Source organism: Tachysurus vachellii, chromosome 6 (genome assembly GCF_030014155.1).
Source record: "Tachysurus vachellii isolate PV-2020 chromosome 6, HZAU_Pvac_v1, whole genome shotgun sequence".
In the NCBI taxonomy this organism is placed as follows: domain Eukaryota; kingdom Metazoa; phylum Chordata; class Actinopteri; order Siluriformes; family Bagridae; genus Tachysurus; species Tachysurus vachellii.
The window spans coordinates 29,881,959-29,897,864 of NC_083465.1; the positions used below are offsets into that span (position 1 = coordinate 29,881,959).

Here is a 15,906-nt window from a genome sequence, read left to right on the forward strand (position 1 = left end):
TTTTCATTAAAATGCTGGAAGCTCACGGAAACACAGAGCTCTAATTGGATTTAATGCTCGGTGTTAGTTGATATTGGAGCTTGAATCATCTGTTTGTCTTGTTTTTGTGTCCACAGCAGACACACACACACACACACACACACACAAGCTGTGTGCGTGTAACAATAGTGTTATTTAGTTCATTTCTCAGTGTGAGGAAGCCACACTGTGATAATGGTCTAATCCAATATGGCCGCTTTAAGTAAAGAGCAGAATTAAACACCACAGTGGAGCAAAGACGACTACAATACTGTTCGATATTTTTTTAAACATAATTTTTTTTTAACAGAAGAAATCTATGCCAACATTATTAGCCATCTTCTGTTTGGTTTTATGTTTATCCAGACATTTGAGTTGGTAGAGTTAAATGATTGATTCAGATTCATTGATTCGTTCAGTTGCACAGTTTGCCCAAATGCGCAGTCTGTTCACGTCGCCATCCAAAACAGACAGAGTGAGTTATGTAAACATTACAGCGTGAGAAACTCATCAACTCAATCAATCAAATGAACGAGAGAGCAGCGAATCTCAGTCATGACTGAATTGATTCAATGACTCAAAAACTGATTCCTTACAGTATATAAGATAAGAGCGAATCTTTATCTTGATTGAAGTGATTCACTGACTCAAACACTAGTCAGACAAACGATACAGGCACAAACTGGGTTCATGACCGAAACGATTCACTGATTCCTATGGTGCTTTCATGACTGACAAGCTTCAATGATTCAAACACTGATTCACTTAACAAAAAAAAAGAATGAATCTTGGTCATGTCCAAAAGAGTCACTGAGTCAGGTTTGTTATATAGCAAGTTGTAAATGCATCATACCATTCAAGGAAAAAAAAAACATAAATATAACTTAAAGTTGTGTTTAATAATCATGAGGTTTGTTATAACAACTCTAAACTGAATAAAAGGAATGAATAAACACTCATTCGCTCACACATGGATCATTAGCCAGCAGGGTTTTATAATAGTGAAAGCTCTATAACTGTGTGTGTGTGTGTGTGTGTGTGTGTTAAACCTCTCACCAGGGCGCCTGAGCTAATATGAAAATGCAGTGTAATGAATTGGATTGGTTGACCTTCTTAATTCCCACATGCTGAAGCATCTAGTTAGTCTAGTTTATTTAAAAAAAACTCACATGTAGGGTGTAAAAGCAGCTGATCAGGTGCTGCACAGGACGAAATGTACATTTATTCAGTATATACAGCTTTTAATTATACATCTTCAAATTCTAAATACGTTCCCCAGTATGAAGCTAACTGTCGTCTCTATGCTCCATGCTCTATGATTCTTTTCTTAATATGACTTTGTGTTTCATTTGAATTCACATGTCATAATTGTAAAATAGACATTCAGATTTTGCTCATACTAAGAAGACGAGCAGCCAGAAGACTGGTTAAAAATGGACTGCTACTCGTGTTAGCATGCTTATTTATGCTTGTTACTCACATTAGCTTTGTAACACTGTTAGAACCTTGTTGTTGATGTTGTAGTGTGATTCATGACATCTTTCTTTCCCCTCTGTCTCTATCTCAGGCACTTCCTCTTTAAGACAGGCACAGGAACGACCCCTCTGTTCAGCACGGCTACTCCGGGCTACACCATGGCTACGGGGGCGGTGTATTCGCCCCCCACACGGCCCCTGCCCCGCAACACGCTCTCGCGCAGCGCCTTCAAATTCAAGAAGTCGTCCAAGTACTGCTCGTGGAGGTGCACGGCTCTCAGCGCCGTCGCCGTGTCCGTCCTGCTGTCCATCATCCTCTGCTACTGTGTCTGTGAGTTCTTGAGCTTCTACCTTACCTAACACGCTTGTCACCTCAAATCTACATCAGATCACATCAGGGATGTGAATAATCAGGCCATGGATGAAAGCTCATTTACCGCCTAACTTCATCAAATACGTCTTATATTCACTGACAACAAAATGGAATTCGCTCTGTGAGAATTAAAGATGTAGTCAGATAAAGTTGTGTTTTCGAGGCAAATCCTGTACTTTGATTGGTCAGAGGGGCACGGTGGCTTATTGGTTAGCACGTTCGCCTCACGCCTCCAGGGTTGGGGGTTCGATTCCCGCCTCCACCTTGTATGTGTGGAGTTTGCATGTTCTCCCCGTGCCTCGGGGGTTTCCTCCGGGTACTCCGGTTTCCTCCCCCGGTCCAAAGACATGCATGGTAGGTTGATTGGCATCTCTGTAAAATTGTCCGTAGTGTGTGAGTGTGTGAGTGGATGAGAGTGTGTGTGTGCCCTGTGATGGGTTGGCACTCCGTCCAGGGTGTATCCTGCCTTGATGCCCGATGACGCCTGAGATAGGCACAGGCTCCCCGTGACCCGAGGTAGTTCGGATAAGCGGTAGAAGATGAATGAGTGAGTGAGTGAGAAATTGGTCAGAGACTGGACTGAAACTGTGGTCCAGCGGCTTGTGGATAGGATCTGCATCAGACACCAATCTGAAAAAGGAAACATTTGGATCCCAATCTGGGGGAATGGGTGGAATCTGTAATCCAACTAGTTAGCAGGAATTTTATGGGCACCAGTTTAAGGTAATATTGGCTGGGAACTGCAGTCTGATTAGTTAAAAACCATGTGGTCTGAGGTCTGATATAGTGGCTATAGAGGGATTTAAGGGGCATGGCAGTTCATAGCAAGGTAAGATCTGGGATTTGTTAGTTTGCATTTTGGATGAGATCAGTGTTTTGTGTGATTAGTTACAGCAGCTCAGTGGTTAAGACCCTGGAATTTTGATCAGGTCATGAGGTCAAATTCCAGCACCACCAAGCTGCCACTTAACCTTCACCTGCTCAGATGTATAAATCAGATAAATGAAAGTCACTCTGAATCAGGATGTTTTCCAAATACTTTTAAATGTAAACTAAGGGCAGGAACTGCTGTCTGATTGGTCAGAGGAGCATTTAGGGTGAACAGTGTGCTCTTATTGGTTACAGTGTTCTGAGGAACCATATTCTAACAGGTCAAAGAGTTATTTTCGGGCGATATGAGATGGTACAGCTGGGGCATTCCAGAAACTGAAATGTCAGAACATTGTTCTACAAAACAACGGCAATGAAGATGGTGAATAGTCTGAAGTTACATCGCACCGCAGTTAGATGTGCATGTGATGCTAAGCACAGCTAATTGGCTAATCAGATGATTTGCTGCCATCGGGTTTTGTCAAGGCTCCAGAGACGATTCAGAGTGAGATCAAACTCCTCTCGCTTTCTTTGAAATTCGAGTACCCTGTTTGTTGCAATGAGCGAAATGATCTACTGAGGTCCAAGTGCTAATCACACCTTCTGTAGCTGGCTCTCAAACTGCATTAGCACAATCAATAGGGTCCAGAAGTCCACTTATTTGACAAAACAATTAGTTTTGGATATCACCTCAGCTGAGGATTCAGACTTTCGGACCATACAGTACAAACTGTAATGTTGTTAGTATGTAATGCTCTCAATCAGAGACGCTGCCAGACTTTCTGCCTCCGTTCCTCTCCAGCAGAAAGCCACACGCTCTCTCATCCAGCCGAGCTCTTAAACCCAATCAGTGATGGGAATTAAAACCTTGAAAAACGTGTTAGAGGAAGATTCTTGCGCCAAAACCCCGTCCAATGTCTCCAGAAGTTACTGTGAACCACAGAATGTGTTGGAGTCAGACTTCTGGACCATGTTGTACATGCAATAGTGCTGCACTTGGTGATCTTCTGCCAGACTTTCTGCCTCCGCTCGCTCCGGTGCAAAGCCGCACGCGTTCCTCAGTGAGTGATGGGACTGAAACCCCAGAGCAACATTCCTGCTCAAGCTTTAACACAGTCTCCAAAAGCAACTGTTAACCACATAACGGTCTGCACTTCACTTCCCACTTATTGGACTCGTTCCCTCTACATCTACACCGCCCTCACAGACCATCGCTCCACTGAAGTGGCCTGTTTGGTTGCTATAGTAATGTTCCATTCATTTACTGAAATCGGTCATATGTTCATAGTTATCTGGTACAAACCCAAACGTATCGCTGAGCATCGTCCCAGGTATAAAACGTATTGCCTAACCAGTAATAAATCACCCAGCTGTAATTGGTAAGCAGCAGAATATTAGACAAACATCTAAATCAACTTATTTATCAAGCTAGCTAGTGCTGCGGCTAAATTGTGTGCTAGCTTGTTAATTAGCCACTATTACTTTGAAAGAAAAAGAAGTCATTAAAATGCTTAAGATGATGATATCATTAGTTATGAATCATTGTTTTTATTCTTTATCTATCTATCTATCTATCTATCTATCTATCTATCTATCTATCTATCTATCTATCTATCTATCTATCTATCTCCACATATTTTGACAAATAAATCACACACACACACACACACACAAACACACACACACATACACACACACACACACACACACACAGACACACACTGAACAGAAAGAGAGAAAGATAAAGAACTTCTAGTTGCAACTCTCTCCTTCCATCTCGTGCCTCCCCTCGAATTCCGGTCCGAATTATAGGGTTGTCATGGTAACCAAGCCTTCCATCACCGTGGCAACCGCATCCATGCTCTGGCTTTAGTGCCCCTGCTTTGTGTCAGTTCTGCTCAGTGAAGTCGAGCTTGTGTACCACAACACTGCACTGCTTTTTATACCTTCACAACCAGTGACCGGAGCTGCTCATGCTTTATTCATCATGATGTTTTAAATTCTGATTTAATCCTGATAAAGAACAAAAAAAACAAAAGGTCACCAGGAAAAAAGTGAAAGCGAGAAAATAAGAGAGAGAGAGAGAGAGAGAGAGAGAGACAAGAAAGTTGTTTCTTTCTAATAATGACTCTCTTTCTCTCTCTCTCTCTCTCTCTCTCTCTCTCTCTCTCTCTCTCTCTCTCTCCATCCTCACATTCTCTGGGTGCATGATTGGTTGTTTATTAGTCGTGTGTACTCAGCTCAACGGCAGTGATGAATATTTGAAGCTGTAGAGTCAGTGGGGTTTCTCCGGCCAAACCCCTCATCATCACTAACATAAAGCTGAGTTTGGAGTCACTCAGCGGGGGTCTGTGAGAGCGAGAGCCAAATTATGGAAATATATGGACGGCTAATCATCTTGCCGACGGTGGGGAATAAACATCATCGTCTCCTACAAAACACGCACGCAAGATGGCTTTCTTTGGAAGCGTCTCATTAAAGTACACTCATTAAAGTGCACCGCATTTAGCCTTAAAAAAATCACTTCAGATTAGCTCAAACTTTCCCATCACAAGTGGGCGGGGCTAATGGAAGAGCTCTGATTACATGACAATTTTAGTTATTTATTTTTTGTGTGTTTACTAATCAGTAAACACACAATAAATAAATAACTAAACGTGTGAGAGGCAAGCTGCTCGAGCTAAGCTAAAGTGAAAAGTTAGAGTTAAAAGTTAACTTTCCTGTATTTCATGTTTATATGATGTAAAGATCAACTTCATCATCATCATCATCATCATCATCTTCATCATCATCATCATCCGGGGCTCCTGACTCATTCTTGATTGGTGGAAACATCCGGTCTAGGCAGACTGTAGAGAAGAGGAATAAAATGATCAGATGTAGAATTTTTTTATTTTCATTTTGTCGTGTTTAGTCATTATGCTAACTGATGTCAGGTTGGGGGCACGGTGGCTTAGTGGTTAGTGGTCGATTCCCGCCTCCACCTTGTATGTGTGGAGTTTGCATGTTCTCCCCGTGCCTCGGGGGTTTCCTCCGGGTACTCCGGTTTCCTCCCCCGGTCCAAAGACATGCATGGTAGGTTGATTGGCATCTCTGGAAAATTGTCCGTAGTGTGTGAGTGTGTGAGTGGATGAGAGTGTGTGTGTGCCCTGTGATGGGTTGGCACTCCGTCCAGGGTGTATCCTGCCTTGATGCCCGATGACGCCTGAGATAGGCACAGGCTCCCCGTGACCCGAGGTAGTTCGGATAAGCGGTAGAAGATGAGTGAGTGAATGATCTCAGGTTAGTTTAGTGTGTATTTCAGGTGTAGTGTTCTCTGATCTCAGGTCAGTCTCTTTAAGGATTATGGAGCTGTTTTAATATCAGTTATATAATAGAAAGAAATATATTTTAGCATAATTTAAGATGAAGTAACAAGAGTTATTCTCAAACCAGAAACTCGCTGGCTTTTTATTCTCTAAAGGATCTGAATGAGAGTGAGATTGAGAGAGCAACTGTTCTTTAGATGGGCTTTTTATCATTATTATAGCATATGCTACACTCAGGAGACATAAACACACACATTCAGTCGGTCCACTTTATTTTATTTCCTGTGCTTATTTTTTATATGAACCGTGCGTTCCTTGTGTAAATATTTTGATGCTTTGCTTCTCCAGCAAAATGATGCGAGTTTGTTCAGAGCTGAACATTTGTAGTTATTTATCAGCCTGTTCAGTAGTGAAAGACAACGTTTAGCTTAGCTCTAGGAGGACAGGCATAAGAGACATCAAATCTTTAAAATTATGTAGCATTTAGCATTTGATGGCATGCTGTGAGTGAACTCATATCATCAAAATGACAGACGTGTCATCGTAAGTGAAAGATATTCATTTGTAAATAAACTGCCGTGTCTTTTGAGACATTGAGTCAATAAGAAGGTCGTTTGAATCTTGACTCCAAACAAAGTGGCTGTAAAGATTAAACTGGGTTGGGTTTCGTAGCCCCGTTAGCTCTCCTTTGGGTCTTCTCAACAAATTGTGTCAAGCTAAGTGAAGCTAAGAAATGAGAATGCTAATACTAACATTTACATAATGCTAATTTGCGATGTTGTTAGCCACGTTAGCGCTTTTATAAGTATACCTGAGAGGTGTTCAGAAAAAGTACATATCCCAGCATGCTCTATTTTATCCAAAATGGTGCCTGGCTTCCTGCTTAAAGTGGAGGTTGTGTATTAGCAAAGCTACACCATTAGGACTTTAGACTCTTGGAATTTATCCTAGAATATTCCCTCGGTTAATTAGCCGCCCACACCTGACACAGAAGTACAGATTCTTAGTCACATTAAGATGATGTCTTTGAGAAATCAACAATTCTGACTGGATCACATGCCGCATTACTCACTTCTGACACATACCAGATCATATTTTTAGCACTGTGGCACATGGTTTATTTATCCTCCACTCTGCCCTTTGTCCTTCATGCCCTCTCTACTTTCTGTCTTCTTTTCTTTTATTTTCTTCAGATTTTTCTTTAAATCTTTTCAATTTGTTTTCTTTTCTTTCCCTAGCCTTTGGGCCTGTCTGCTTTTCCACACAGTCTTCTTCGAGCCTGATTTTTCTACCATCTCCACGTGTCTGTCTTCCCGTCTAATTTCTCTCCTTTCTCCGGCTGCAATCTGTAGTTAGCTTGGTGCTAACAGCAAACTGCCAACAGTGAGAGGAAAGCTTGTATCTCCATCTGTCACTTTCTCAGAACAGGTTTCATATTTACATCATCGTTTATAATAAGTATTAGCTTGAGAGAAAAAAGTGCCACAGTGCATGCTAACTATGTCGGAAATGTTGGGGGGATTATTATACAAGGTAATAAATGCAGAAAAAAAAAAGGTTTTATAATACAACATTAACAGATAGAGTGTACACTATCAAAAGTGTCAAGGAAAGCACTTTTGCTAGGCAAGTGGGAAATATGAACAAGGATTAGCTTGCTAACATTTAAGTTAGCTAGTCTGAATTAAAGAGACAACAAAATCAAGGGAAATTATTTTTGAAGGGAAACAAAATCAAAATCAATTATTTTGGTGCAGTTAGTCAAACAGTAATGTACGAACAAAATCAAGGGAAATGTTGATATTCTTGACAAATTTGTCTTGTTTTTAACATAACTGTACCATTACACTGTCTGGTACAGTTATGTTAAAAACAAGAAAACTTTGTCAAGAATATCAACATTTCCCTTGATTTTGTTCGTACATTACTGTTTGACTAACTGCACCAAAATAATAATTTGGCTAGCTACAGTGAGGAGGGAAATTATATAAATTATATTAGCATTTTCCACAGAAGTGCTGATAGAATTCCAAGAAAATACTCAATAAGGATAAAATTATGATTATGCTAATTAGACAGTAGCTGATCTACTTCTGCTTCTTTTTAGAGACCATGTAAAGGTACAATGACGTTGAAAACAAGGCAAAATCATAGAGAGTGTTGCACAGATGTGTTAGTAAAACATTAAGAAAATCCTTCAGACAACCATAAATAAAAAGTTGACTAGCTAGAACCTAGCTGTTAAGTCTGTAAAAGCAGAGTGACGTTAAAAAGAGAAAAAAATTATCAGAAATTTAAACATTTACCTCAGAGAGAAAATTCTGACTTAGCACATATCTGTTAAATCTCCTACAGACTGTGTAAAAGTTTAATGATGTCAAAAATCAAAGAAACTTATACAAAATATAGACAATTTTCTCAACTACGTTAGTGAAAAAAAAGAAAGAAAATACTCGGTACAACTACAGTTACCGATTTAATATCTAGCAAGTAGCAAGTTTTACAGAGACAAAGGCACAGTGATGTTGTCAGATTTCTGATGTCATTGTAAATGACTAAGTCTTAGTAAAGGTAAAATTAACACTGTGCAAAAGTTCAGTCATGTTGAAAAATTACACAAGTTTATTGAGGATATTAACATTTTCCTCAGATGTGTAAAAAGCTCCATTTCTCTAACAAATGTGCATGTACGGCTAGCTAGTTATAATGGACTACGTAGAGCTAGAATGATGTTAAAAACAAGACAAACTCATAGATATTATCATAGATCATAATATCAGAATCATAGATATGAATTATTTCTTAGATATTCTGTAAAATATGATGTATTTATACTGTAATTACATCGCTAACTGAATGTCTGTGGATTTTATTAAGAAACATCCGAATGGCAGTAAGACATTTGAGCTGTATTTATGTTTGTTATGTGTTGTTTATGTGTTGTGTATATTATTTTTATCAAAATCTGATAAATGATGCACAAAAGTGTACCACTTCAGTGCTAGGGTTTGATGTCGTAGTTAGAGTACTTGTGAAAATGCGTTAGAAATGATTAGTGTAGCTTAAAATTTTGAAATTAAACCCAAAATTGGCTCCTCTTAGCAGTATGTATGCTAATTGCTTCTGTCAGCAATATGCTGAGCCGACCCTCAGGACATTGAGGCCTGAGGCTTTTTAAAAAATTAACCCCACCAGCATAATTTTACCCCGATCCAGCAAAATGTGTCCCAACACAACACTATCCAGTGCAAATGTGAGTAGTTTCTTTCTTTTAGTTAGCATAAAGCGTTTGTATAGAATAACACACTGAGTGCAGATGTAGTGCTATAAGAATGAATAAAATGACAATTTTGGTGCAAACTGAGAAGAAGGATAAGCTAGCATGTACCGCATGCTAATTTTCCATACAGTTATTCTCCCATAGACTTTGATAAATAAAACATATAGCATGAATATATTCATTAGTGCTGTGATATACCATAAACATGTACTATTTTACACTCCTTTTCAGTAGCCTATAAAGGTGAAAAAAAACGAGAAAAGAGCTAGCACAAGCTAGCTAACCGTATATATTCTCATAAACAGTGTATAAGCTTAAGATTTCCACAAGATTTCCATAATGCCTTTGTAGTTGCTAAATCTATGCTAATTTATAGACAATAGTAAGCATAATATATATAATCCTGAACACACATTTTACTACATGCTAGCTTTTGTGTAATAGTAATACATGTAATGTATTTTTTATGTCATGCTAATTGGCACTGTTAGCATTATTTATATCACTTTGACAGAACCTTCCACCACACTGTAACTCTAGGCTAATTGCTATCATTAGCAATATGTATAATATATCACATATGTATAATATGTGATATATTATACATATGTGATATATGTATAATATATAAGCTGAAACACACCTTTGCCATATGCTAACTCACTGCTAATCACTGTTTTAAGTATCTCTTAGCATGTATAATATATGAATTCTAACACGTCTTTGACTTATGCTAACTCTTTTGTATATATTATGTATAAAGTAATCTCATAACATGTATTATATATAAAACCAGACATTTCTTTGCTATATGCTAACTCAGTGCTAATTGCTCCTTTTAGTGCTGTGATGATATGTATAATATATAAATTCCAACACGTCTTCTGTGCATGCTAAGTCGATGCTAATCACTTCTATTAGCATTTTATATAGTAGAGCATGTATAATGTTTAAACCCAAGCAAGTGTTTGACATATGCTAACTCGATGCTTATTGTTCCTGTTAGCATTATGTGTAATATATAACTTGAACTCAAAAACGTCATTGATGTATGCTAACAGAAGGCTAATCACTTGTGTTAGCATATGGCGGAAGTCACGTTGAAGCAGGAGATGTATTATCTATGGTGGTAATGAGCACAATTAGCAAAGCATCAAGTGTTTCTTTGATCTCAATGATTTCCTCATGTGCTTTGTCACAAGTTTGTCAGCCATGTTTGTGTTTGTGTTTGGTTCTTTTTCTGTCCATGTCTTAGAACTCTGAGATATTTGTGCGGCTAATTGAGCGTAGCAGGAACAGTCAATAGCGCACTTCATTAGCGCAGGATGGAGGAACAGAGGAAAGACACTTCTCTTTTTTTTTTATTGTAGGACTGTGTGTGTGTGTGTGTGTGTGTGGATCCACTCAGCAGGGGGCTTCCCATCGCCTTGATGGACGTATCGATGCCGCCTGTTACCCATAACCCCCTGCTTTGGTCCGGGTCAGAGTGCTGAGTAGCAGGAGCTCGGCTATAGGGCTAACGCAGCGGGATGCTAATTTAATGAGACAGATGGAGAGAGAGGGAAAGAGTGTGGGAGAGATGGAAAGGAAGAGGGAGAGGGTCAGGGGAGGCAAAGGAACAAGGGAGAGGTGAGGGGAGAGAGAGAGGGTGAAGAGATAGAGAGCGAGAGAGAGAGAGAGAGAGAGAGAGAGAGAGAGAGAAAAGGAAAGCTGGTGAACCTATTACCCTACACTCATGGCCTCTCTTTTCTTTTTCTTTTTATCACTCTTCCATTTTCCAGTCTTCCACCTGTTTTTTTCTGTCTTTTCTATTTTTTCTCTTATTCTCCTTTTCCCTTAGCACTGTAACCCTTTTCCTCTTTCTCTCTTTCTCCCACCTCTCACTTCTCTTTCTTTTTTCTGTCACTCTCTTCCTCCCCATATATTTTTCCTGTGCCTCCTCCTCTACATTTTTTATCTACTTATATTTCTTTGTCCATCTCTCTCTCTCTCTCTCTCTCTCTCTCTCTCTCTCTCTCTCTCTCTCTCTCTCTCTCTCTCTCCTGTTCCTGACTCTCTGCATTTTTCTTTTCTCCTCCCCCACTCCTCTCTAATTTTCTTTTCGGTTGTATTTTTGTAAAGTTTAATGAGGAATCCACTGACACCCAGCGCACTGAGTATAATCACACACTGTGACCACACACACACACACACACACACACACACGCACACACAGTGATTTATATACTCTGTGTGTATGTGTGTGTGTGTGTAACGTTTGAGGCTGTGTATTTGTAATAACAGGCTGAGCTTCACTCGACACCTCTAATAAACCAAATTCAGGCCTGACAACTACACTCACTCACACACAAACACACACACACACACACACACATTTTCTGAAGAAAACCCTGAAAAGTTGGTGGTGTACAAATGTTTATCTTTTAAATCCATTATTACAGAAGTAATAATGAAGAACAGAAGAAACAGAAAACTCTTATTTTCTCTCTTTCACACACACATCCTACATCCTCTCTCTCTCTCTCTCTCTCTCTCTCTCTCTCTCTCTCTCTCTCTCTCTCTCTCTCTCTCTCTCTGTAGAATCAATAGCGGGAGATTTGGAGCCGTACAGACGCCCATGTTGTCGCGTTGTGCAACGTGATGCTTGCTAGCGGCGTACTAAATTAGTTTCATGGCGCTGTCTGGCTGCCTTCAAGTGTGTACATGTGAGTGTGTGGTGGGTGTGTTTTTGTGTGTATTTGTGTGTGTGTGTGTGAAATAGAGAGTGTGTGATAGCATGTGTGTGTTTTCATGTTTGTGTGGCAGAGAGAGAGCTGAATTGAATAGAACATGGGGGGAGGGGGGGTGAAGGGTGAGGGAGAGAGGGATGGGAGGAAGGATGGTGGTGTGCGTTTAACTTCATTTGCTTGTCTTTATTGACTGTGTGTGTGTTAGTGTGATTTTATTTGCTGAGGCATCATGGGATTCCGCTACTGTAAACCACATGAAGAAGTGGGCGGAGCTAAACATCCACTACCAAGAACTGCTTTTATTGCAGCATTCACCGCATAGCTAATGCAGTTACAGTCCTCACACAGGAGCCCGCAGGTCGTCCAAAACAGTGCCTGATTATTGACTGAGAGCAGTCACACACACACACACACACACACACACACACACACACACACAGGGCTGTTAGCCATTAACAGTGTATGTGAGGTGTTTAGGGCTCTGAATATCCAAACCTGGAACTGTATTTGGATGCTGATGCTGATTGATGCTGCACTCCATCTGAGTTGTCCGACATAAACACATTGACACCAAAACAACATTCCCACATGAAACTGGGGAATTTGTCTTTCATATGCTGCAGCTTTAATGTGTCTTTCTATGTTTTGATTTGTAACATAATTCCATTCATTTCTGATTTTTTTCTCAGCCTGAATTTTTTTTTTTTATTTTTACATTAGACCACTGTGAGTGTTTATACACAAAGGCAAACATTATTTCACCTCATATATACTCGAACTGCTAGTCACACTAAAATTATTGATGTCCATCCTGTTTGTTATATACTCAGTCGCTTTATTGTTAGCAATAAATAAATAAATAAATAAATAAATAAATATTTTATGGACTGTTTAAGCTAAAAAGAAGGAGAGAAATATAGATGGAAAGGAAAGGGAATTAAATAGTTAAACAGAAAAACTACTATTACTACTACTACCACTACTACTACTACTACTACTACTAATAATAATAATAATAATAATAATAATCAGTGAGGAAAAGAAAATTTAAGAAAAAAGCACCTGCGAATTTCTTGCCGTTAGTTTGAGTTGTTGAGTTGAATGAAACACGGCCACAGTTTTTCTCGATAGATTTTAGCGTCCCGATTAAACTCTAGCACAGAATCAGCAACTGATTCGACTCACTTGTGTTTTTTTTTTTATTTTCCAGACTTGACAAAATTTATTCAAACAGTACTCCAAACAGCGCTGACTCAGAAGCAGTCATTACGGACACCAGGCTGCAAATTTGTTAATTAAATGTCGGCTAATTAAAAAAGAATCTCGTCAGGCGGCTTGTTTTGATTAGCTGTTATTTATAATTATATAAGTTTATATGTATATAAAAAAATCTGCCATCATTCATGGATGGAGTTGAAAGACCATTCTGACCCCTTGTCTGTCTGTCTCTTTCTGTCTGTCTTTCTCTCTCTCTGTCTGTCTCTCAGCGATGCATCTGTTTGGACTGAACTGGCAGCTGCAGGAGACAGAGAGTTTTGCATTTGAGAATGGACAAGTGAAACCGGACGGCACAACATCTAACGGAGTCACCACACTGTCAACTGAGCACGGTAAACACACACACACAGAGACACATACACACACACACACACACACACTGAGTGTCAAGTGCAGTAATATATCAGAGCAGCTGTGTGGATAGCGGTCAGTCTAAGTGCTAAAACGTTACGGTAAGCAGTCTCATCATAACGGCCTTCAACCACACATCCATCCATCATTATTAGGAAAAAAGAGAGAGAGAGAGAGAAAGAGAGAGAAAGAGAAAGAGAGAGTGTGAGAGCTTCTCCATTATCTTTACTGTATGTGTATGCGTATTCCCTTTGTGTCATCATTATGTGTGTGTGTGTGCGTGTTGTCTTTCTCTTCACACAGTCAAATTTATATTAATTGATCTCGCTCTCTCTCTCTCTCTCTCTCTCTCTCTCTCTCTCTCTCTCTCTCTCTCTCTCTCCTCTCTCTCTCTCTTTCTTGCACTTTCTTATTTTCTCTCATAGTTCCTGGCTATATACATTTTGATCAATATCAGATTTTGGGTCTAAAGAACTCTATTTTATCACATCTTCACTTTTTCACTTTAGAAATGCTCTTGAATGGGATTTAATGGTTTTTTATACCCTAGTTTGATCGATATCAGATTTTAGGTTATGGGTCTTAGATCAATATCTATATGCCTCTGATGCTTATATTTGCAAGTTAAAATATTTCTTGGCTATTCTTTGTCTTTTTCTCCTGGCTGGCTCTCCAATGGTTAGATTTTGATAATGTCAGATATGGATATCAGATTCTTAAGGAGTTCCTGGCTGGCTCCCTTACAGTTGGAGTGTGATCAATATTAGATTTTTGGTCTTAATAAATGTAGCTTGTACCAACTTGCATCTTTTTTCATCTTTTATAGTTAGAGCTTTTTATGTATTTCCTGGCTGGCTCACCAATAGGTAGATTTTAGGGAATCTTTGATTGTACATTTCTTTTCTTTAAAACCATGTGGATGTAAAAACTTCTTCACATGTAGCTTGATATTGTTTTTGGGTTGAAAATGAAAATGTTGAGGTTTTCTGGTGGCTCACCCTAATTGTCAGGACTCAGCCTGGACTTTTGGCCATGTGCTTCTGTTTAGGTTCTGTGTCACGTGTCTGCCCCGCCTTTGTTTACTCCTCCCCGCCTCTAAACACCTGTTACTCATGTGTTCATTGTCATGTCTATTTAACCTATTTAACCGAATCGTCGTCAGTGTACCCTCGTCCTTTGTCCTGTCTAGTTCGTCTATGTTCCTTTTTTGTGTTTATTAGTTATTAAACCCTGTTTATTTGAAGCTGTCCTGCGTATGGGTCTGTCTTCCTCCTCCCGGTGTGACAGAATGATTCCGCGCAAACTCAGACCCAGCAGGATAGCTTCCAGCCTGGACCGACTTATTAGGAGCATATTTTTTTCCTCCTCCGGGACTGTTCCTCCAGTCTTCCTGTCTTCCTGGACTTTTTCCTTTTTTCTGTGACATCGCTCCGCATTTTATTCGGCGAGGGACGCCGCTCCACTTCCGGTTCCCCGAGGAGGACGTCGCCTCTCTTCTGTTCCGCGGAGGGTGTCACCATCCCGGTTTTGACCTTTTTTTTTGGTGCACTGTGACATCGCCCCGTGCCTGTTCTGGTGGGGGATGTCGCTCCACTTCCTGTTCTCCAAGGAGGATGTTGCCTGACCTCTGTTCCGCAGGGGGTGTTGCAGGCCTGTGGTGGAGGATCTTTCCCACCCTCCCTCCCTCTTATTCTGGTCTTCAAGACATGGTCTGGACGCGATGTGTTGAGGGGTGGTGCTCGGCCCTTCTGTTAAGGTGTGGACATCGCTCGGCCCTTCTGCTCGGCTGTGGACGTCGTTTGGCCCTTCTGCTTGGCTCTGGACATAGCTCGACCTTTCTGCTCGGCTGTGGACATCGCTCTGCCCTCTCTGGCTGCACCACCGTGTGCGTTTCTCCCCCCATCTGCCTCGCCGTGTGCCTTGCTCCCCCAATCTGCCTCACCGTGTGCTTTGCTCCCCCCATCTGCCTTGCCGTGTTCCTTGCTCTTCTCATCTACCTCACCGTGTGCCTTGCTCCCCCTTCCTGGACCTAGTTGGGATTGTCATTAAGACGGGATTGGCGCTTCGAGAGCCACGTCTCGAGGGGGGATACTGTCAGGACTCAGCCCAGACTTTTGGCCATGTGCTTCTGTTTATGTTCCGTGTCATGTGTCTGCCCTGCCTTTGTTTAATCCTCCCCATCTCTACACACCTGTTCCTCATGTGTTCATTGTCATGTCTATAT

The 15,906-nt window shown here is 40.4% G+C and overlaps 1 protein-coding gene across 8 annotated transcripts in view; it reads left to right on the forward strand.

The window, feature by feature from the left end:
• Window positions 1–15,906, forward strand: part of tenm3 (teneurin transmembrane protein 3) — a 355,350-nt gene that overhangs the window by 224,058 nt on the left and 115,386 nt on the right. For all 8 annotated transcript variants that reach the window (XM_060873214.1, XM_060873217.1, XM_060873218.1 and 5 more), the window contains 2 exons: window positions 1,586–1,824; window positions 13,541–13,663. In XM_060873214.1, the coding sequence (XP_060729197.1) occupies window positions 1,586–1,824; window positions 13,541–13,663 (362 nt within the window). The remainder of the gene's footprint in view (window positions 1–1,585; window positions 1,825–13,540; window positions 13,664–15,906) is intronic.